This window comes from Rhinopithecus roxellana, chromosome 14 (genome assembly GCF_007565055.1).
Source record: "Rhinopithecus roxellana isolate Shanxi Qingling chromosome 14, ASM756505v1, whole genome shotgun sequence".
Lineage (NCBI taxonomy): Eukaryota > Metazoa > Chordata > Mammalia > Primates > Cercopithecidae > Rhinopithecus > Rhinopithecus roxellana.
The window spans coordinates 37,330,772-37,355,653 of record NC_044562.1 but is presented as its reverse complement, the minus strand read 5'-3'; the positions used below and the strand labels follow the sequence as shown (position 1 = coordinate 37,355,653).

At 39.4% G+C, this 24,882-nt stretch overlaps 1 protein-coding gene and 1 non-coding gene across 2 annotated transcripts in view; one reads left to right on the top strand and one right to left on the bottom strand.

Annotated features, from left to right (window-relative positions):
* CCDC150 (coiled-coil domain containing 150) overlaps window positions 1-24,882 on the top strand; it is a 100,841-nt gene that overhangs the window by 39,802 nt on the left and 36,157 nt on the right. Inside the window, exons 13-14 of the mRNA XM_010381609.2 lie at window positions 214-282; window positions 16,820-16,933. Of these exons, the coding sequence (XP_010379911.1) occupies window positions 214-282; window positions 16,820-16,933 (183 nt within the window). The remainder of the gene's footprint in view (window positions 1-213; window positions 283-16,819; window positions 16,934-24,882) is intronic.
* LOC115893369 lies at window positions 8,701-8,884 on the bottom strand. The gene has a single exon (XR_004053381.1).

Below are 24,882 nucleotides of genomic sequence, written 5' to 3'. Positions count from 1 at the left end.
AGAGTCTGACATGCAGACGTGTCTTTCTAATTTCAGGGCTATTTGTGAAGTCTGCTCTGCCTCAGAGACTCCCTGATTGGCCCCTTTTCTGAGAGGATGTGCTATCTCTGCAGTGTAGGTATTAATTGACATGCAGGATATGTCTGCTATAGTGGAGCCTGTCAGCTACTATAAAATTGACCTATTTCTTTTTTTCCCATCCCCCTTGGGCAGGTTAATAAAACAGAAAAAGAAATAGCACAAGAAAGATGCAATTTGGAAAAGGAATTAGCTAAAAACAAGGTATTCTACATTTTACTTACTGATATTTCACTGTATTTCCTTCTATATTGCTGCCTACTGTATCAGCTTATCTTAATGAGGAGATGGGTGATGAATACCAATCTGCGGGGGAAAGGAGAGCTATGAAGCTGGATGCCACTCAGAGCACACCAGTCACTGCAGCAGACGGTTGTCTCTGGGGAACGTTTTCTTGTTGAGCATCTGATGTTTGCCAGTGAGTCATCACTGCCTCTGGCCCTAGTGTTAACTGAGGATTCTAGCCAAGAAGTCACCTGAGAGTTAGCTAATGGGCCTGTGAGAGGCAAAGAGATGATTGCTGACTAGGCTGTTTTAAAATAAAAAACTAAAGGCTGGGCGAGGTGGCTCACACCTGTAATCCCAGCTCTTTGGGAGGCCAATGCGGGCGGATCATTTGAGGTCAGGAGTTCAAGACCAGCTTGACCTACATAGTGAAACCCCATCTCTACTAAAATACAAAAATTAGCCAGGCATGTTGGTGGGTGCCTGTAATCCCAGCTACTCGGGAGGTAGGAGAATCTCCTGAACCCAGGAGGCAGAGGTTGCAGTGAGCCGAGATCGTGCCATTGCACTCCATCCTGGGCGACAGAGCAAGACTCCTTCTCAAAAAAAAAAAAAAAAAAAAGCAAAAACTAACTCAGGCTGCCTGAGTACATATCAGCAGCTGCCACTTTATCTTTGAGATACCATTTTCTGGGTTCTAAAATAGAATGTTCAGAGAAACAAATGAAATCCTTATTAAAGTTAAACAAGAACCAATCTTTAAAACATTGCTGTTTGTGTTTCAAATTTTGAAGAGAGTAAAGATTATGTATCACTGTCATCTAGAGAATATATCTGGAGCAGCAAGGAGTATTAGCTTACTTAGGCAAGAAATCCAGCAACAGGTATTGGGTATAGTCATCAAGCCTTGACTGTTTCTTTGCTTCTGGTTTGCCCAAGTAGCATTTGTATTACTATATATACATGTAAACTTTTACTTTAAGGATTGGAGAGAGGAGAAATGCTAGAGTTTGAGCCTGAACTCAAATGCAGTTACCACCAAGCTAGCAGGTGCCTTCTCTAGTTCTAGTGATATGAAAATAGTCCACCCTAAAAATCCTCAAATGAGGCTGACTTCCTGTGGCAAGGACTTTGGTGGTATCAATTTGGCCTCAACCATGCTTTCTAAAATTGGGAAAATTGGTGACTACCATTACATTCATTAATGCTTTTTGCTTAAAAATATTAGTGAATGAGGGCGGGCGTGATGGCTCACACCTGTAATCCCAGCACTTTGGGAGGCCGAGGCGGACAGATCACTTGAGGCCAGGAGTTTGAGACCAGCCTGGCCAATAAGGCAAAACCCTATCTCTACTAAAAATACAAAAAAATTAACCAGGTGCGGTGGCGCACACCTGTAATCCCAGCTACTCGGGTGACTGAGGCATGAGAATTGCTTGAACGTCGTAGGTGGAGGTTGCAGTGAGCCAAGATTGCACCACGCACTTCAGCCTGGGTGACGGAGTGAGACTCTGTCTCATAAAAAAGTTAGTGAATGTTACATGGCCGAGGCAAATGCTGTGAATATGTTTGGGATAGAAACATAGCATTATTATTTTGCTTGTCTGATTTCATTCGTCTTACTGTAGGCTAAGTATAAGTTCACGGTGCTGAAAGATACTTGCTCATTAGAGACATTCTGTGAAGCCAAATGATAATGCTTATAGAGAATCTCATTTTGTGCTATAAATTGATTTTTAAAATATGTGTTCTTTTAACGCTATGCTTTTTTAAAAAGTCAGGTTTATTATAATTTACATACAGTGAAATTCACCCTTTTTTAGTGTATAGTTCTATGAATTTTGACACATACAATCTTGTAACCACCACCACAATCAAAATATAGAACATTTTTGTCGCCCTAAGAAAGTTCCCTTGTGCCCTTTTGTAATCAATGCCTTCTTCCACCTCCTTCCCCTGGCAACCATAGATCTGTTTTTTTGTCCCTATAGTTATAAATTATCCAGAGTGTCATATAAATAGAATCATATAGTATGTAGCATTTTAAATTTAATTTCTTTCATTTAGCATAAGGCATTTGAGATTCATCCATGTTGTGTGTCAGTAATCTGTGCTCCATTGCCTGGATGTATCACTTTCTTTATCCATTCACCAACTGAAGGACATTTGGGTTGTTTCCAGATTTTTGGCAATTAATAAAGCCTCTATAAATATTCAAATATACAGATATGTATTTCTGTTGAGTAAATTTCAAGAGTTGGATTTCTGGTTCCTATGGTAAATATATGCTTAACATAATAACAAACTGCTCAACTGTTTTTCAAACAATCTGTACCATCTTACATTTCCATCAGTAATTCATGACTTCCAGTTTCTCTACATTCTTACAGTACTTGGTTCGGTTTTTTAGTTTTATCTATTAGAATTTGTGTGTATCAGCGTATCACTGTGCTTGTAATTTGCATTTCTCCAATGACTAATAATATTGAGCTTCTTTTCATGCGCTTATTTGCCATTACAAATTGACATATCTCATCAAATCTTTTAACTATTTTAAATTCAATTTTTTTCTTGAATTTTCAGAGGTTTTAAAACATATTTTTAAATCTTAAAAATATTTTTACTGTTTGTATATATACAAATCTTTTGCCAGATATGTGTTTTACAAATATCTTCTTCCATTTCATGACTTATCTTTTCATTTTCTTTCAAAGAGCAGAAGTTTTAAATTTTAATGAAGTCTAATCAATTTTTAAAATTTTGTGGATCATACTTTTTGAATTTTTGCCTAACCTAGGATCACTACAATTTTCTTTTTTGTTGTCCTCTAGAAGTCTCATAGTTTTAGGTTTTATACTAAGTCTATGATCCATTTCAAGTGAATTTTTATGTATCATGCAAGGTATTGTTCAGGATTCATTTCACTCTTTTTTTCAGGGTCTCACTCTGTCGCCCAGCCTGGAGGGAGGTGACACAATCACAGCTCACTGTAGCCTCGACCTCCCCTGGCTCAGGTGATCCTCCCACCCACCTCAGCCTCCCGAGTAGCTGGAAGTACAGATGCATGCCACCACACCCAGCTAATTTTTTTATTTTTTGCAGAGATGGAGTTATGTTATGTTGCCTGGCTGGTCTTGAACTTCTGGGCTCAAGCAATCTGCCCAGATATCTCAGCCTCCCAAAGTGCTGAGATTACAGATGTGAGCCACTATGCCCAGCCTCGTACCTTTTTAAAATTGGTGGGCTTTTGGGTTGTTTCAATTTTTGGGGTATTAATGATTCTGTGAGCATTTGTATACAATTTTTGTGTGTAAACATATGTTTTCAATTGTCCTAGGTATAACCTAGGAGTGGAACTACTGGGTCATGTGATTATTCCATGTTTATCAATTTAAGATACTGCCAAACTCTTTTTCAAAGTGGCTACACCGTTTTACAATCCCACCAGCAATGTTTGAGAGTTCCAGTGTCTCCACATCTTTACTAACACTTGTTATTGTTCACATTTTTAAAATAACCATCCTAGTGGGTGTGAAATATTTCACTGTGGTTTTTAAATTGAGGTGAAATTCACATAATATAAAATTAACCATTTTAAAGTGAATAATTCAGTGGTATTCAGTACATTTGCAGTGTGGTGCCACCACTGCCTCTGTCTAGATTCAAAATATTTTCATCACCCCAAAAGGAAACCCTGTACTAGTTAAGCAGTCACTCCCCATTTCCTCCTTCTCCCAGCCCCTGACAACCAGTAGTCAGCATTCTGTCTCTATGGATTTACCTATGCTGGATATTTTATGTAAATATAATCATACAATATGTGATCTTTTGTGTGTGGCTTCTTTTACTTAGCCTGATGCTTTTGGGGTTCTTCAACATTGTAGTATGAATCAGTACTTCATTTTATGGATGAGTAATGGTGATTATATGTATGTATGTGCATGCACACACACACACACACACACACACCAAATTTGTCTGTTCATCTGTTAAAGAACATTTGCACTGCTTTTACCTTTTGGCTATTGTGACTAGTGCTGCTATGAACCTGTATATACATATATTTCGGTACCTCTTTTCAATTCTTTGTGATATATGTATCTAACAGTGGGATTGCTGGATCACATGGTAATTTTATATTTAACTCTCTGAGGAATCACCAGTTTTCCACAGCACTAAACCATTTTACTTTCTCACCAGTGATGTACAAAAGTTCCAGTTTCTCACATCCTCACAAACACCTATTTTGTGTTTTATTATAGCCACCCTAATGGGTGTGAAGTGGTACCTCACTGTGGTTTTGATTTGCATTTCCATAATAACTAATGATGTTAAGCATCTTCTTGTGAGCTTACTGGTCATTTGTATATCTTCTTTGGAGAAATGTCTATTCAGATCCTTTGCCTATTTTTAAAAGGGATTATCTTTTAATTATCAACTTGTATGAGTTCTTTACATATTCTAGATACTACACCCTTATCAGATACGTGATTTGCAGGTATTTTCTCCCATTCTGTGGGTTGTATTTTTATATTGGTAATGTCCTTTGATGCATAAAAGTTTTAAAAAAATTTAAGTTTAGTTTATCTGTATTTCCTTGGATTGTTTGTGTTTGGGTATTATATTTGAGAAATTCTTGCCTAACTGAAGGTCATATAGATTTATCCCTATTTTATATTATAAAATTTTTTATAGTTTTATGTATTAATTTAGGTCTTTGATCCACTTTGAGTTAATTTTATATGTACTATGAGGTTAGGGTTTGACTTCATTATTTTGGCTATAGATATACAATTGTCCCAGCACTCTTCATTGAAAAGATCATTCATTCTTTCTATTGAATAGTTTTCACTCCCCTGTCAAAAATCAGTTAATCATAGATATGTAGGTTTATTTCTAGACTCTTAATTCTCTTGCATTGATCTGCATGTCTATCGTTATGCCAGTACCACACAGTCTTGATTACTATTGTTTTGTAGGAAGTTTTGACGTCTAAATGTGAATCTTCCAACTTTGTTGCTGTTGTTGTTGTTTTAAAGATTGTTTTAGCCATTCTGGGTCATTGCATTTCTGTATGAATTTTAGAACCAGACTCTCCATTTCTGTAAAAAAGAACAGCTGGAATTTTGGTAAGGTTTATATTGAATCTGTAGATCAGTTTGAAGAGTATTACAATCTCAATAATACAATTTGTTGTGTATTTTCTGTATAAAGTATTTCCTCACTTAATGTCATCAGTAGGTTCTTAGTTTTCAACTTCAAGTGAAACGATATACAGCAGGTCCTTGAATAACGTCATTTCATTCAATGTTGTGTTATGATGTTGATAAGAAAAAACATTGATTTTGTTATACATTATCATTTCACTTAAAGTTGCAGTCTCCAAGAACCTATCAATGACAGTGAGGACTACTGTCTCTACAAACTATATAAATTATCTCTATTTGTAATCGAGATAGTTATTTTTTGTAGAGGCGGAGTTTTGTTATGTTGCCTGGCTGGTCTCGAACTCCTGGGCTCTTTATTTGCTGTGTCTATTTGTAATAGAGATAGTCTCACTTCATCCTTTCCAATTTGGCTGCCTTTTATTTCGTTTTCATATATAACTGCCTGATAGAATCTCCAGTGCAATATTGAATAGAATTGGTGAGAGCAGATATCTCTGTCTTGTTTCTGATCTTAGAGGGAAAGCTTTTAGTTTGTCACCATTAAGTATGATGTCAACTGTGGGGGATTTTCAATGCTCTTCATCAGGACTGGAAAATTCACTTATATTCCCAGTTTGTTGGGAATTTTTGTCATGAAAATATGTTGAATTTTGTCAAATGCTTTTGCTATGTCTATTGAGATGATCTTGTGGGTTTTGTTCTTCGTTCTATCACTATGGTGTATTACAGTGGTTGACTTCAAATGCAAAACTAAGCTTGCATTCCTTGGATAAATTTTACTTGGTCATGTTGTTCTTTTTATATGTTGTTGCATTAGGCTTGCTAGTATTTTGTTAAGATTTTTTGCATCTATATTCATAAGGGGTACTGTTCTGTAGTTTTATTTTCTTGTGATGTTTTTGGTTTTGGTATCAAGATACTGTTGGTCTCTTAAAATGATTTGGTAAGTAGTCCCTCCATTTCTATTGTTGGGAAGAGTTTGTGAGGGATTGGGGTTAATTCTTCTTTAAATATTTTGTAGCATTTACCCGTGATGCCATCTGGTTCTGGGCTTTCTTGTATGTAAAAGGTTTTGTTTCTTTGTGTGGTTTATTCTTTTTATTCTATAGGTCTATGCAGATTTTCTACCTTTATTCGAGTCAGTTTCAGTAGTTTGGTTCTTTCTAGGAATTTGTCCATTTCATCTAGGCTATCTAATTTGTTAGCATACAGTTTTCAGAGTAGCCCCTTGTCTGTCTTTCTGTAAGGTCAGTAGCAGAGTCCTCTCTTTGATTCCTAATTTTAATAATTTGTGTCACCTGTATTTTGTTCTTGTTTAGTCCAGCTAAAAAGGTTCGTCAATTTTGTTGATCTTTCTAGAGAACCAACTTGTGGAATTTTTTAGAGATTTTTCTCTGTTATTTTTCTCTATCTTATTTTTGCGTCAGTCCTTACTGTTATCTTCTTTAGATTTGCTTTGGGTTTAATTTGCTTTTCTTTGTCTAGTTTCTAAAGATAAGCTTAGGTTTTTGATTTGAGAAATATTTCATTCTTAAAATGTAAGTGCCTGTAGGAGTCACTCTGAACCTATTCCGGTTCAGGGGAGTGCCCCTAAAAAAATAAAAATAAGTGCCTGCAGCTACAAATTTCCCTCTCTGCACTGCTTTAGCTGCATATGAGATGTTTTGTTATTTTGTGTTTTCATTTTTGTTTATCTCAAACTGTTATTTAATTTCCCTTGAGATTTCTTTTTTGACCCATTGGTTGTTTAGAAGTGACATGTTTAGTTTATTCACATATGTGAATTCCCCAAATATTCTTTTATTGATTTCTAATTTTATTCTATTGTGGTTGGAAAACATACTTTGCATGATATCAATCCTTTCAGATTTATTGAGAGTTGTTTTATGGTGTAACAGGGATATACCCTGAAGAATGTTCCATGTGCACTTGAGAAAAATGTGTATTTTGCTGTTATTGGGAGGATTGTTCTATAGATGTCTGTTAGGTTACTTGGTTTATAGTGTTGTTCTTGTCTTCTCTTTCCTCATTAATCTTCTGTCTAGTTGTTCTGTTGATTAATGAAAATGGGATATTGAAGTCTCCAACTATTACTGTTAAATTATTTATTTGTTCCTTCAATACTGTCATTTTTTGCTTCATATATTTGTGGCCTCTGTTAGGTGCATATATATTTATAAATGATACATCTTCTTGACAGGTAAACACTTTTTCAATGTCTTTTATCTCACCCGTTTTTTCTTAATGTCTATTTTGTTTAATATTAGGACAGTCATTTAGCTCTTTTTAGATTACTGTTTAATTTATATGGTATATATTTTCCACACTTTTGTTTTCAACCCCATTTGTACCTTTGGATCTAAAGTGTATATTTTATAAAGAGCATATAGTTGGTTTTTTAAAAACTCATTTTGGTTTTTTAAAAACTCATTTTGCCTATCCATATAAATGGAGTGGTTTGATCCATTTATATTTAATATAATTACTGTTAAGGTAGGATTTATATCTGCCATTTTGCATTTTTTGTTTTTTGCTTTTTGCTCCTCTATTTCTCATCTTTTATGTTAAATATATATTTCTAGTTCACCATTTTAACTCCCTTATTTCTTTTATTCTATATTTTAGTTTATAGGTAACAGAAAGAATTACAAACAAAAATATATAGTACCTTTTATATATACCTATATTGCTACCTTTACTATTACCTTTTAATTCTTATGTGGATTCCAGATATTGTCTACTACCCTTTTATTTTAGCCTAAAAAACTTCCTTTAGTATTTCTTACAGCATATGCTTTCTAGCTTCACAATCCAAACCCCACCAAAAATGGGGACCTGGAGAAATTACTCTACATTTTAGGTGAAGTCTGAAGAACTACATTCTCAAGAGTGTATTTAAACCAGAAGAAAAACTCTTCTATGAATTATTTCAATTTTTATTTATCTGGGAATGTCTTAATTTCTTTGTTGTTTTTGAAGGATAGGTTTGCTGAATTTAGAATTCATGGTTGAGTGTTTTTCTTTCAGCGTTTTGAGTATGTCATCCCATTGCCTTCTGGCCTCAACTTTCTGATGAGAAATCAGCTGTTAATCTTGTTGAGATCATCTTGTACATCAGGAACCACTCCTCTCTTGGTACTTTCAAGATTTTGTGTTTCTTGCTTTCAACAGTTTACTTGTGTATGTTTTGGGGCATGTCTTTTACACTCATTCCCACAGTTGACAACTCTCCTCTAGCTTTCATTTCTGATCACCAAACTGCTGCTGGAATGCTCACACCTGTTACTGCAAATTCAAAACCTAGGGAAGACTTCTCCTGGGAATTTACTTTATGTCGGTCTTGGGCTGCCTGGTACATAGCTGCACCCACAACTGGGCAAGTTCAACAACACAGGAGCCTTTCCACAGACCATGATTATTGTAGCTTTATAATAAATCGTGAAATTAGGTAGAGTCCTCCAACAGTGTTGTTTTCCAAAAGTGTTTTAGCTATTTTAGTTCATTTGCTTTTTCATGTATGTTGTAGAATGACCTTAATGATTTCTACAAAAATGTTTTGTGGGGATTTCAACTGAAATTAGAGTTAACATCTCAGCAATATTGAATCTTCTAGTACAGTTAGGTTGTCACTTAATGATGGAGATACATTCTCAGAAATGCATCTCTGGGCAGTTTTGTTGTTGTGCAATAGAGAGTACTTACACAAACCTCGATGGTATTGCCTACTGCACACCTAGGTTTTTTTTTTTAATTTTTAAGTTCAGTGTACATGTGCAGGTTTGTTACATAGGTAAATGTGTGTTATGGGGGTTTGTTGTGCAGAGTATTTCATCACCCAGGTATTATTATTTTTCCTGATCCTCTCCCTCCACCCGCCCTCCACCCTCTGACACACTCCAGTGTGTGTTGTTCTCCTCTTTGTGTCCATATATTCTCATCATTTAGCTCCCACTTATAAGAGAACATGCAACATTTGGTTTTCTGTTCCAGTGTTAATTTGCTAAGGATAATGGCCTCCAGCTCTATCCATGATCACGAGGACATAATCTCATTCTTTTTTATGGCTGCATAGTATTCCATGGTGTTATGTACCACGTTTGCTTTATCTGGTCTATCATTGATGAGCATTTAGGTTGATTCCATGTATTTGCTATTGTGAATAGTGCTGCAGTGAACATACACACGTGCATGTATCTTTATAATAGAATGATTTATACTTCTTTGGGTATATACCCAGTAACAGGATTGCTGGGTCAAATGGTATTTCTGTCTTTAGGACTTTGAGGAATCGCCACACTGTTTTCCACAATGGTTGAACTAATTTACGCTCACACCAACAGTGTGCAAGTGTTCCTTTTTCTCCACAATGTCACCAGCATCTGTTATTTTTTGATTTTTTGACTTCTTAATCATTCAGACTGGTGTGAGATGGTATCTCATTGTGGTTTTGATTTACATTTCTCTAATGTTCAGTGATGTTGAGCTTTCTTCATATGATTGTTGGCCACATTTATGTCTTCTTTTAAGAAGTGTCTGTTTATGCCTTTTGCCCACTGTTTAATGAGGTTGTTTGTGTTTTTCCTGTAAATTTAAGTTCCTTATAGATGCTGGATATTAGACTTTTGTCAGATGAATAGTCTTCCATTCTATAGACTGTCTGTTTACTCTGTTGATAGTTTCTTTTGCTATGCAGAAGCTCTTTGGTTTAATTAGATCCCATTTTGTCAATTTTTGCTTTTGTTGCGATTGCTTTTGACATCTTTGTCATGAAATCTTTGCTCGTGCCTTTGTTCTGAATAGTATTACCTAGGTTGTCTTCCAGGGTTTTTATAGTTTTGGGTTTTATATTTAAGTTGTCAATCTATTTTGAGTTAATTTTTGTGTGTGGTATAGGGAAGGGATCCAGTTTCCATCTTCTGCATATAGCTAGCCAGTTATCCCAGTCCCATTTATTGAACAGGGAATCCTTTCTCTATTGCTTGTTTTTGTCAGGTTTGTCAAAGGTCACATAGCTGAAGGTGTGTGGTCTTATTTCTGGGTTCTCTATTCTGTTTCATTGGTCTGTGTCTGTTCTTGTACCAATATCATGCTGTTTTGGTTACTGTAGCCCTGTAGTATAATTTGAAGTTGAGTAGCATGGTACCTCCAGCTTTGTTCTTTTTGCTTAGGATTTTCTTAGCTATTCAGGCACTTTTTTGGTTCCATATAAATTTTAAAGTAGTTTTTTCTGGTTCTGTGAAGAATGTCAATGGTAGTTTAATGGGAATAGCATTGAATCTGTAAATTGCTTTGGGCAGTATGGCCAATTTAATGACATGATTCTTCCTATCCATGAGCATGGAATGTTTTTCCATTTGTTAGTGTCATCTCTCCTTTCTTTGAGCAGTGTTTTGTAGTTCTTCTTCTAGAGACCTTTCACCTACCTAGTTAGCTATATTCCTAGGTATTTTATTCTTTTTGCGGCAACTGTGAATGGGAGTTCATTCATGATTTGGCTCTCAGCTTAACTTGTTGGTGTATAGGAATGCTAATGATTTTTGCACATTGATTTTGTATCCTGAGAGTGCTGAAGTTGCTTATCAGCTTAAGAAGCTTTGGGGCTGAGGCGGTAGGGTTTTTGAGATATGGGATCATGTCATCTGCAAACAGGGATAGTTTGACTTCCTCTTTTTCTTTTTTAATGCCCTTTATTTCTTTCTGTTTCCTGATTGCCTTGGCTAGAACTTCCGGGTTCTGTGTTGAATAGGAGTAGTGTGAGAGGGCATGCTTGTCTTGTACCGGTTTTCAAGGGGAATGGTTCCACCTTTTGCCAATTCAGTATGATGTTGGCTGTGAGTTTGTCATAGATGGCTCTTATTATTTTGTGGTATGTTCCTTCAGTACCTAGTTTATTGAGAGTTTTTAACGTGAAGGGATGTTGAATTTTATCGAAGGCCTTTTCTGCATCTGTTGAGATTATCATGTGGTTTTTCTCTTTAGTTCTGTTTATGTGATGAATCACATTTATTGAATTGCATATGTTGAACTAACCTTGCATCCCAGGGATGTAGCCTACTTGATCATGGCAGATAAGCTTTTTGATATGCTGCTGGATTCAGTTTGCCAGTATTTCATTGAGGATTTTTGCATCAATGTTCATCGAGGATATTGGTCTGAAGTTTTCTTTTTTTGTTGTATCTCTGCCAGGTTTTGGTATCAGGATGCTGCTGGCCTCATAGAATAAGTTAGAGAGTAGTCCCTCCTTTTCAGTTTTTTTCGGAATCATTTCAGTAGAAATGATACCCACTCTTCTTTGTACCTATGATAGAATTCAGCTGTGAATCAGTCTGATCCTGGGCTTTTTTTTGGTTGGTAGGCTATTTATTACTGCCTCCATTTCTGAACTCATTATTAGTCTGTTGAGGGATTCAATGTATTCTTCCTGGTTAAGTCTTGGGAGGGTTTATATATCTAGAAATTTATCTTTTTCCTCTATATTTTCTAGTTTATGTGCATAGAGGTATTTTTAATATTCTCTGATAGTTGTCTGTATTTCTGTGGGGTCAGTGGTAATATCTCCCTTATCATTTCTGATAGTGTTTATTTGAAACTTCTCTCTTTTCTTATTAGTCTAGCTAGAAGTCTATATATTTTATTTTCTTGAAAAAACAGCTCCTGGGCTGGGCACGGTGGCTCACGCCTGTAATCCCAGCACTTTGGGAGGCCAAGATGGGCGAATCATGAGGTCAGGAGTTTGAGACCAGCCTGGCCAATATGGTGACACCTCGTGTCTACTAAAAATACAAAAATTAGCCAGGCGTGCTGGCACAGGCCTGTCGTCCCAGCTACTCGGGAGGCTGAGACAGAAGAATTGCTTGGATCTGGGAGGCGGAGGTTGCAGTGAGCTGAGATCGCGCCTCTGTACTCCAGCCTGGGCGACAGAGCAAGACTCCATCTCAAAAACAAAACAAAACTAAACAAAAACAGCTCCTGGATTTGTTGATCTCTTGAATGGTTTTTGTGTCTCTATGTTCTTCAGTTCACCTCTGATTTTGATTATTTCTTGTCTTCTGCCAGCTTTGAGATTTGTTTGCTCTTTGTTCTCTAGTTCCTTTAGTTGTGAGGTTAAGTTGTTAACTTGAGATCTAATTTTTTGATGTGGGCATTTAGTGCTATACGTTTTCCTCTTCACAGTGCCTTAGCTGTATCCCAGAGATTCAGATATGTTATCTCTTTTTTCTCATTAGTTTCAAATAACTTATTGAATTTTGCCTTAATTTCATTATTTACCTGGGAGTCATTCAGGAGCAGGTTGTTCAATTACCATGTAGTTGTGTGGTTTTGAATGAATTTCTTAGTCTTGAATTCTAATTTGATTGTGTTGTGGTCTGAGAGACTGTTATAATTTCAGTTCTTTTACATTTGCTGAGGAGTGTTTTGCTTCGAATTATGTGATCAATTTTAGAGTAAGTGCCATGTGGCAATGAGAAGAATGTATGTTTGTTGTTTTGGGGTGGGGAGATCTGTAAATATCTGTCAGATCCATTTGATCTAGTGCTCAGTTCAGATCCTGAATATCTTTGTTAATTTTGTGTCCCTATGACCTAATATTGTCAGTGGAATGCTAAAATCTCCCACTATTGTTGTATGGGAGTCTAAGTCTCTTTGAAGGTCTTTAAGAACTTGCTTTGTGAATCTGGGTGCTCCTGTGTTGGGTGCATATATATTTAAGATAGTTCTTCTTGTTGAACTCTCTACCATTATGTAATGCCCTTTTTTGTCTTTTTTTGTCTTTATTGGTTTAAAGTCTGTTTTTTCAGAAACTAGGATTGCAACCCCTGCTTTTTTCTGTTTTCCATTTGCTTGGTAGATTCTCCTCCATCCCTTTATTTTGAGCCTGTGATATGCCTAGGTTATATGGTGTAGCTTGTTGCTCCAACCATTGTTGTATATGTGGTCCATCATTGATTGAAACATTGTTATGGAACACATGTCGGTACATGAACATTATATATCTCTCTGTTTTATTTTGTTTTTTTCTCTCAGTATTTTGTAATTTTCAGCACATCATATCTTAGACATATTTTGTTAGATTTGCACTTAAAGAATTTCACAGCATTAGTACTGTTTTAAATGGCATTTTAATGAAATGTGAATTTCCAATTGTGCATTGTTAATATGTAGAAATACGATTTGCCCTTATCTCCTTCAGCCTTGACACACTCACTTATTGTAACATCTTGCCTTACTGCACCAGCTGTGGCCTCCTGAATGATGTGGAATAGGAGTGGTGAAAGTGGATACCTTTGCCTTTTCCCAGTTTTAGGGGGAAAGTTTTTCACTATTAATATTGATATTAGCTGTAGGATTTTTATAGATACTTTTTTAAATCAACTAGAAGTTCCCTTTCATTTCTAGTTTGCTGAGTTTTTATAATGAATTGATGTTGAATTTTATGAAATTCTTTTACTGCATTAAGATGGTTATATGGGTTTTCTTCTATAGTCTGTTGAAACGGCATATTATACTGATTGATTTTGAATGTTCAACAAGCTTTGCATTACCGAGATAAGCTTCACTTAGTCCTAATTTGTTATCTTTTTATATGTTGCTGGGTTCATTTTGCTAATATTTTGTGGAAGATTTTTTTTTTTTTTTTTTTTGAGATGAAGTTTCACTCTTGTTACCCAGGCTGGAGTGCAGTGGCGTGATCTCGGCTCACTGCAACCTCTGCCTCCCGAGTTCAAGTGATTCTCCTGCCTCAGCCTCACAAGTAGCTGGGATTACAGGCATATGCCACCACTCCCGGCTAATTTTGTACTTTTAGTAGCAATGAGGTTTCTCCATGTTGGTCAGGCTGGTCTTAAACTCAACCTCAGGTGATCCGCCCACTTCAGCCTCCCAAAGTGCTGGGATTACAGGCGTGAGCCACTGCTCCTGACTGGAAGATTTTTGCATCTATATTCATAAACTTGAATTGGCTTTAAGTAAATACCAGAAGGACTTTAACTTAGAGTAAAGGGGAACTATGTAATTTACAATAACCCTTTTGCTGAGGGCAACTAGAAAAACTCAAAAAATGATGAGAGAGAAAAAGGGTTCTTTTTAAAAAAATTATTAGACCCACAAACCACACAGAGAAAAGGGTTCTTAAAAACATCATAGAGTGGCTGGAGGCTGTGGCTCACGTCTGTAATTCCAGCACTTTGGGGGGCTGAGGCGGGCGCATCACAAGGTCAGGAGTTTGAGACCAGCCTGACCAACATGACGAAATCCCGTTTTGGCTAAAAATACAAAAATTATCCAGGCATGGTGGTGCGTGCCTGTAATCCTAGCTACTCAGGATGTGTCTGCAATTGGTGGATTCTTAGTCTCACTAACTTCAAGAATGAAGCGATGGACCCTCGCAGTGAGTGTTACAGTTCTTAAAGATGGTGTGTCCAGAATTTGTTCCTTCAGATGTTCAGATGTGTCCTGAGTTTCTTCCTTCTGGTGGGTTCGTGGTCTTGCTGGCTTCAGGAGTGAAGCTGCAGACCTTCACAGTAAGTGTTATAGCTCTTAAAGGCGGCATGTCTGGAGTTATTCGTTCCTCCTGTCAGGAGTTGTTCGTCCCTCCTGGTGGGTTCATGGTCTCACTGGCTTCAGGAGTGAAACTGCAGACCTTCGCGGTGAGCGTTACAGCTCATAAAGGCAGTGCAGACCCAAAGAGTGAGCAGCAGCAAAATTTATTGCAAAGAGTGAAAGAACAAAGCTTCCACACCGTGGAAGGGGACTCGAGTGGGTTGCCACTGCTGACTGGGGCAGCCTGCTTTTATTCCCTTATCTGACCCCACCCACATCCTATGGGCCAATCGCCCATATGCCACCACTCCCGGCTAATTTTGTACTTTTAGTAGCGATGAGGTTTCTCCATGTTGGTCAGGCTGGTCTTAAAATCTCAACCTCAGGTGATCCGCCCACTTCAGCCTCCCAAAGTGCTGGGATTACAGGCGTGAGCCACTGCTCCTGACTGGAAGATTTTTGCATCTTCCAGTCGATTGGCCCATTTTACAGAGAGCTGATTGGTCCGTTTTGACAGGGTGCTGATTGGTGCGTTTACAAACCTTGAGCTAGACACAGAGTGCTGATTGGTGCATTTACAATCCTTTAGCTAGCCACAAAAGTTCTCCAAGTCCCCACTAGATTAGCTAAACACAGAATGCTGATTAATGCATTTACAAACCTTTAGCTAGACACAGATTGCTGATGGTACGTTTACAATCCTTTAGCTAGACACAAAAGTTCTCCAAGTCCCCACTAGATTAGCTAGACGCAGAACTCTGATTGGTGTGTTTACAAACCTTGAGCTAGACACAGAGTACTGATTGCTGCATTTATAATCCTTGAGCTGGACACAAAGTGCTGATTGGTGCATTTACAATCCTCCAGCTAGACATAAAAGTTCTCCAAGTCCCCACCTGACTCAGGAGCCCAGCTGGCTTTGCCTAGTGGTTCCTGTGCCAGGGCCGTGGGCGGAGCTGCCTACCAGTCCCGTGCCATGAGCCTGCACCCCTCAGCCCTTGGGTGGTCGATGGGACTGGGTGCTGCAGAGCAGGGGGTGTTGGGGAGGCTGGGTCTGAGCAGGGGGGTGGGGCTTGGGCCTGGGCATGGTGGGCTGTAGGTCCCGAGTCCTGCCCCGTGGGGAGGCAGCAGCTGAGACCCAGCGAGAATTCCAATGTGACACGGGGGGCCAGCAGTGCTGGGGAACCTGGCGTACCCCTTTGCAGCTGCTGACCGGGGTGCTAAGCCCCTCACTGACCAGGGCGGGCAGCGCCAGCTGACTGCTCCAAGTGTGGGTCCTGCTGAGCTCCTGCCCACCCAGAACTCGTGCTGGCCCACAAGGTCTGTGGGCAGCCCTGGTTCCTGCCCACGCCACTCCTTCCACACCTCCCCACAAGCAGACTCTCCCTCGCCAGCCCAGAGAGGGGCTCCCACAGTGCAGCCGCCGGCTGAAGGGCTCCTCAAGTGGGGCCAGAGAGGACGCTGAGGCTGAGGAGGCGAGGAGGCGCCCTAGAGCAAGTGAGGGCTGCTAGCACATTGTCACTTCTCAAGGAGGGTGAAGCAGGAGAATCACGTGAACCCGGGAGGCAGAGGTTGCAGTGAGCTGAGATCACAACACTGCACTCCAGCCTGGGTGACAGAGTAAGACTCCATCTAAAAAAAATTAAAAACCATAGAGCTGTCAGACTGGTCATATCTCCACATTTAGAGGCAAGGAAACATATGGAAGATATTGTCCATTTTACAGTTATAATTGTCATTTTAAAAATAAGGTAATACTTTTTGGATCTGGCATAAATAGTTTCTTATTTACTTTTGTTTCTTTAAAGGTAGACATAAATACATTAACTCATAACCTGCAGACTCTTGAAGAAGAGAATAAACACCTGGCAGATCAAATGGCATCCCTAGAACTTCAGCAAGTCACTTCTGATTACCATGGGGTGGGTATAAAAAGGTCAGTCTAAATAGCAATTAATGACTACTGAGTTCAGAAATAACAACCAGAGGTCAGGAGATGGGTTTTCTTTGTGTTTTCATAATTATTATAAATCTTGAATAATTCAGAATAAATAAAGCAGAGATTCTTACAGTATTCAAACAATAGTGAATTTGAGAAACCAAGAGTTTAAGGGATTTATTAAAATATTTGCCTTCACAAACAATCTGTGTTACTGAAAAGTACAAATATATCTGATGTTTTAAAATAGTTCCTCTTCCACAAATTATGAGAAAGAAACTTGTATTTTTGTCTGATCAGACAGTTTCCTCCATTAGGCAATCAGTAATAAGTCTGATTTCTGAAGGCTATTTGACAAGGTCAGTGCATTACAAATAAATAGTACAGTTCTTAAAACATCTTCTCCAGGCTGGGCATGGTGGCTCACATCTGTAATCCCAGCACTTTGGGAGGCCGAGGCAGGCGGATCACGAGGAAAGGAGATCGAGACCATCCTGGCTAAGCTAACACGGTGAAACCCTGTCTCTACTAAAAATACAAAAAATTAACCGGGCATGGTGGCGGGCGCCTGTAGTCCCAGCTACTTGGGAGGCGGAGCTTGCAGTGAGCCGAGATCACACCACTGCACTCCAGCCTGGGCGACAGAGCGAGACTCCGTCTCGAAAAACAAAACAAAAAATCTCCAAGTAAAGGGGATTTAAAGATATGGTCATTCTGTTAAGTAGCTAATAATTTTCCTGTGTGCTTTTGAATACATGAAAAAGTATTACTTACTGCTTTTAAGCATGCAAATAATCTTTGAAAATTCCTGGAAGACCTCAGTGTGAGTCTGTTTTAATCTGAGCTAAAGTCTTTCAAACTGTTGTAAGCTGCTCATTACTTCAACTATGAAAAATTATACAGACTAAGTCTAAATCTTCTTATATGGTCATGGTTTTCAAGCCAGATTTCCTGCTTTTCAGTTTTGGCTGTGACCTCGGGTATGATCCTTAACCTCTTTGAGCCTGTTTCTTAATCTCTCAAAATGAGGATAATAATGCTATAACTGTGTGGATGTTTGAGGTTAAGTAAATTAATACACACAGAACATGTGGCAGATAGCTAACATTTATTGAATTCTTAGTATCTGAACTGTCTCAGAGGAAAAAAAAAATTATATATAAGTGCCTATTGGAATGACAAGATCCGTTAGCTGTGTAATCCCTGATACTATTTCAGACCAACCCACTCTCTCCACAGAATTAAAGATTCAGCCATGTCCGTTGCTGGTTGGCAAGACTCAGCTGGGTTCCTTTGGAAGACCACATTCTCAATCTGACTGATTCTTTCCTGAATCCATTGCCAGTGAGCAGGCCTAGCCTTACTCTGTTAATGACTTTGACAGATCTTGCCAGTGATTTGGTCAGTATTGAGTTTTGCCTGTCTACCACGTCTTGATTACAGGTTCCCAGTGATGACTCATAGATAACGCAATTCTAGCTTGCAGTTCTGTCTCCACCCAGAAGTGTCTCTGGCCATGCCTGCCTGGAAATGCTTCAGTTGGCTATATGAGTTTGAGGAATAAGCTAGGGATTTCAGGATTTGTTTTTGAATTTAGCAGTATCATTAAATCTATTGTCATTCAATGCTGGCAGTGTATTTTTGTTCTTTGAGAGTTAAAACTTGAAATTCTTTATAAAGGGTACCTTCTGGTCTTACCCCTCATTGATTTTTGGAGATACATATAAGACTGTGTGTTGTGTGTGTAACATCACAAACTTGAATTCAGATAGATCTGGTTTCAACCTCCATTTACTGTGTGACCTGGGCAGGTTCTTAACCTCTCATAGCCTGCAATGCCAAGAGGATCTTTCCTAGTGTAGGTATCCCACAGTACACTCTGCACACACATATCAGAATAATTACCACATTGATTAGAAATTGACCTGTTTATGCATCTGCCCTCATTCTCTTCTAATGCAATAACAGTATTCACTTTATATTCCCTTGCCTAGCATAATGCCTAATACATAATAGGTGCTTTAAAAACATTGATTGGGGGGGCGGAGCAAGATGGCCGAATAGGAACAGCTCCAGTCTCCAACTCCCAGCGCTAGCGACACAGAAGACCGGAGATTTCTGCATTTTCAACTGAGGTACTGGGGTCATCTCACTAGGGAGTGCCGGACAATCGGTGCTGGTCAGCTGCTGCAACCTGTCCAGCGAGAGCTGAAGCAGGGCGAGGCATCGCCTCACCTGGAAAGCGCAAGGGGGAAGGGAATCCCTTTTCCTAGCCAGGGGAACTGAGACACACAACACCTGGAAAATCGGGTAACTCCCACCCCAATACCGCGCTTTAAGCAAACGGGCACACCAGAAGAATATATCCCTCACGTGGCCAGGAGGGTCCCACGCCCACGGAGCCTCCCTCATTGTTAACACAGCAGTCTGTGGCGATCTAACCGCGAGGCAGCAGCGAGGCTGGGGGAGGGACGCCCGCCATTGCTGAGGCTTAAGTAGGTAAACAAAGCCACTGGGAAGCTCGAACTGGGTGGAGCTCACAGCAGCTCAAGGAAACCTGCCTGTCTCTATAGACTCCACCTCTGGGGGCAGAGCTCAGCTAAAAAAACAACAGGGGAAGCAGGAGAGGCCTGAGCAGACGCGAACGACACTGTCTGACAGCTTTGAAGAGAGCAGTGGATCTCCCAACACGGAGGTTGAGATCTGAGAACGGACAGACTGCCTGCTCAAGTGGGTCCCTGACCCCTGAGTAGCCTAACTGGAAGACATCCCCCACTAGGGGCAGTCTGACACCCCACACCTCACAGGGTGGAGTACACCCCTGAGAGGAAGCTTCCAAAGTAAGAATCAGACAGGTACACTCGCTGTTCAGCAATATTCTATCTTCTGCATCCTCTGCTGCTGATACCCAGGCAAACAGGGTCTGGAGTGGACCTCAGGCAATCTCCAACAGACCTATAGCTGAGGGTCCTGACTGTCAGAAGGAAAACTATCAAACAGGAAGGACACCTATACCAAAACCCCATCCGTACGTCACCATCATCAAAGACCAGAGACAGCTAAAACCACAAAGATGGGGAAAAAGCAGGGCAGAAAAGCTGGAAATTCAAAAAATGAGAGCGCATCTCCCCCTGCAAAGGAGCGCAGCCCATCACCAGCAATGGATCGAAGCTGGTCAGAGAATGACTTTGACGAGATGAGAGAAGAAGGCTTCAGTCCATCAAACTTCTCAGAGCTAAAGGAGGAATTACGTACCCAGCCCAAAGAAACTAAAAATCTTGAAAAAAGAGTGGAAGAATTGGCAGCTAGACTAATTAATGCAGAGAAGGTCATAAACGAAATGACAGAGATGAAAACCATGACACGAGAAATACGTGACAAATGCACAAGCTTCAGTAACTGACTCGATCAACTGGAAGAAAGAGTATCAGCGATTGAGGATCAAATGAATGAAATGAAGCGAGAAGAGAAACCAAAAGAAAAAAGAAGAAAAAGAAATGAACAAAGCCTGCAAGAAGTATGGGATTATGTAAAAAGACCAAATCTATGTCTGATTGGGGTGCCTGAAAGTGAGGGGGAAAATGGAACCAAGTTGGAAAACACTCTTCAGGATATCATCCAGGAGAACTTCCCCAACCTAGTAGGGCAGGCCAACATTCAAATTCAGGAAATACAGAGAACGCCAAAAAGATACTCCTCCAGAAGAGCAACTCCAAGGCACATAATTGCCAGATTCACCAAAGTTGAAATGAAGGAAAGAATCTTAAGGGCAGCCAGAGAGAAAGGTCGGGTTACCCACAAAGGGAAGCCCATCAGACTAACAGCAGATCTCTCGGCAGAAACTCTACAAGCCAGAAGAGAGTGGGGGCCAATATTCAACGTTCTTAAAGAAAAGAATTTTCAACCCAGAATTTCATATCCAGCCAAACTAAGTTTCATAAGTGAAGGAGAAATAAAATCCTTTACAGATAAGCAAATGCTTAGAGATTTTGTCACCACCAGGCCTGCCTTATAAGAGACCCTGAAGGAAGCCCTAAACATGGAAAGGAACAACCGGTACCAGCCATTGCAAAAACATGCCAAAATGTAAAGACCACCGAGGCTAGGAAGAAACTGCATCAACTAACGAGCAAAATAACCAGTTAATATCATAATGGCAGGATCAAGTTCACACATAACAATATTAACCTTAAATGTAAATGGACTAAATGCTCCAATTAAAAGACACAGACTTGGCCGGGCGCGGTGGCTCAAGCCTGTAATCCCAGCACTTTGGGAGGCCGAGACGGGCGAATCACGAGGTCAGGAGATCGAGACCATCCTGGCTAACACAGTGAAACCCCGTCTCTACTAAAAATACAAAAACTAGCTGGGCGAGGTGGCGGGCGCCTGTAGTCCCAGCTACTCGGGAGGCTGAGGCAGGAGAATGGCGTAAACCCGGGAGGCGGAGCTTGCAGTGAGCTGAGATCTGGCCACCGCACTCCAGTCCGGGCGACAGAGCGAGACTCCGCCTCAAAAAAAAAAAAAAAAAAAAAAAAGACACAGACTGGCAAACTGGATAAAGAGTCAAGACCCATCAGTCTGCTGTATTCAGGAGACCCATCTCACATGCAGAGACATACATAGGCTCAAAATGAAGGGATGGAGGAAGATCTACCAAGCAAATGGAGAACAAAAAAAAGCAGGGGTTGCAATCCTAGTCTCTGATAAAACAGACTTTAAACCATCAAAGATCAAAAGAGACAAAGAAGGCCATTACATAATGGTAAAGGGATCAATTCAACAGGAAGAGCTAACTCTCCTAAATATATATGCACCCAATACAGGAGCACCCAGATTCATAAAGCAAGTCCTTAGAGACTTACAAAGAGACTTAGACTCCCATACAATAATAATGGGAGACTTCAACACTCCACTGTCAACATTAGACAGATCAACGAGACAGAAAGTTAACAAGGATATCCAGGAATTGAACTCATCTCTGCACCAAGTGGACCTAATAGACATCTATAGAACTCTCCACCCCAAATCAACAGAATATACATTCTTCTCAGCACCACATCGCACTTATTCCAAAATTGACCACATAATTGGAAGTAAAGCACTCCTCAGCAAATGTAAAAGAACAGAAATTATAACAAACTGTCTCTCAGACCACAGTGCAATCAAACTAGAACTCAGGACTAAGAAACATAATCAAAACCGCTCAACTACATGGAAACTGAACAACCTGCTCCTGAATGACTACTGGGTACATAACGAAATGAAGGCAGAAATAAAGATGTTCTTTGAAACCAATGAGAACAAAGATACAACATACCAGAATCTCTGAGACACATTTAAAGCAGTGTGTAGAGGGAAATTTATAGCACTAAATGCCCACAAGAGAAAGCAGGAAAGATCTAAAATTGACACTCTAACATCACAATTAAAAGAACTAGAGAGGCAAGAGCAAACACATTCAAAAGCTAGCAGAAGGCAAGAAATAACTAAGAGCAGAACTGAAGGAGATAGAGACACAAAAAACCCTCCAAAAAATCAATGAATCCAGGAGTTGGTTTTTTGAAAAGATCAACAAAATTGACAAACCGCTAGCAAGACTAATAAAGAAGAAAAGAGAGAGGAATCAAATAGATGCAATAAAAAATGATAAAGGGGATATCACCACCGACCCCACAGAAATACAAACTACCATCAGAGAATACTATAAACACCTCTACGCAAATCAACTAGAAAATCTAGAAGAAATGGATAATTTCCTGGACACTTACACTCTCCCAAGACTAAACCAGGAAGAAGTTGAATCCCTGAATAGACCAATAGCAGGCTCTGAAATTGAGGCAACAATTAATAGCCTACCCACCAAAAAAAGTCCAGGACCAGATGGATTCACAGCTGAATTCTACCAGAGGTACAAGGAGGAGCTGGTACCATTCCTTCTGAAACTATTCCAATCAATAGAAAAAGAGGGAATCCTCCCTAACTCATTTTATGAGGCCAACATCATCCTGATACCAAAGCCTGGCAGAGACACAACAAAAAAAGAGAATTTTAGACCAATATCCCTGATGAACATCAATGCAAAAATCCTCAATTAAATACTGGCAAACCGGATTCAGCAGCACATCCGAAAGCTTATCCACCATGATCAAGTGGGCTTCATCCCTGGGATGCAAGGCTGGTTCAACATTCGCAAATCAGTAAACATAATCCAGCATATAAACAGAACCAAAGTCAAGAACCACATGATTATCTCAATAGATGCAGAAAAGGCTTTTGACAAAATTCAACAGCCCTTCATGCTAAAAACGCTCAATAAATTTGGTATTGATGGAACGTACCTCAAAATAATAAGAGCTATTTATGACAAACCCACAGCTAATATCATACTGAATGGGCAAAAACTGGAAAAATTCCCTTTGAAAACTGGTACAAGACAGGGATGCCCTCTCTCACCACTCCTATTCAACATAGTGTTGGAAGTTCTGGCTAGGGCAATCAGGCAAGAGAAAGAAATCAAGGGTATCCAGTTAGGAAAAGAAGAAGTGAAATTGTCCCTCTTTGCAGATGACATGATTGTATATTTAGAAAACCCCATTGTCTCAGCCCAAAATCTCCTTAAGCTGATAAGCAACTTCAGCAAAGTCTCAGGATACAAAATTAATGTGCAAAAATCACAAGCATTTTTATACACCAGTAACAGACAAGCAGAGAGCCAAATCAGGAATGAACTTCCATTCACAATTGCTTCAAAGAGAATCAAATACCTAGGAATCCAACTTACAAGGGATGTAAAGGACCTCTTCAAGGAGAACTACAAACCACTGCTCAGTGAAATCAAAGAGGACACAAACAAATGGAAGAACATACCATGCTCATGGATAGGAAGAATCAATATCGTGAAAATGGCCATACTGCCCAAGGTTATTTTTAGATTCAATGCCATCCCCATCAAGCTACCAATGAGTTTCTTCACAGAATTGGAAAAAACTGCTTTAAAATTCATATGGAACCAAAAAAGAGCCCGCATTGCCAAGACAATCCTAAGTCAAAAGGACAAAGCTGGAGGCGTCATGCTACCTGACTTCAAACTATACTACAAGGCTACAGTAACCAAAACAGCATGGTACTGGTACCAAAACAGAGATACAGACCAATGGAACAGAACAGAGTCCTCAGAAATAATACCACACATCTACAGCCATCTGATCTTTGACAAACCTGAGAGAAACAAGAAATGGTGAAAGGATTCCCTATTTAATAAATGGTGCTGGGAAAATTGGCTAGCCATAAGTAGAAAGCTGAAACTGGATCCTTTCCTTACTCCTTATACAAAGATTAATTCAAGATGGATTAGAGACTTAAATGTTAGACCTAATACCATAAAAACCCTAGAGGAAAATCTAGGTAGTACCATTCAGGACATAGGCATGGGCAAGGGCTTCATGTCTAAAACACCAAAAGCAACGGCAGCAAAAGCCAAAATTGACAAATGGGATCTAATTAAACTAAAGAGCTTCTGCACAGCAAAAGAAACTACCATCAGAGTGAACAGGCCACCTACAGAATGGGAGAAAATTTTTGCAATCTACTCATCTGACAAAGGGCTAATATCCAGAATCTACAAAGAACTCAAACAAATATACAAGAAAAAAACAACCCCATCAAAAAGTGGGCAAAGGATATGAACAGACATTTCTCAAAAGAAGACATTCATACAGCCAACAGACACATGAAAAAATGCTCATCATCACTCGCCATCAGAGAAATGCAAATCAAAACCACAATGAGATACCATCTCACACCAGTTAGAATGGCAATCATTAAAAAATCAGGAAACAACAGTTGTTGGAGAGGATGTGGAGAAATAGGAACACTTTTACACTGTTGGTGGGATTGTAAACTAGTTCAACCATTATGGAAAACAGTATG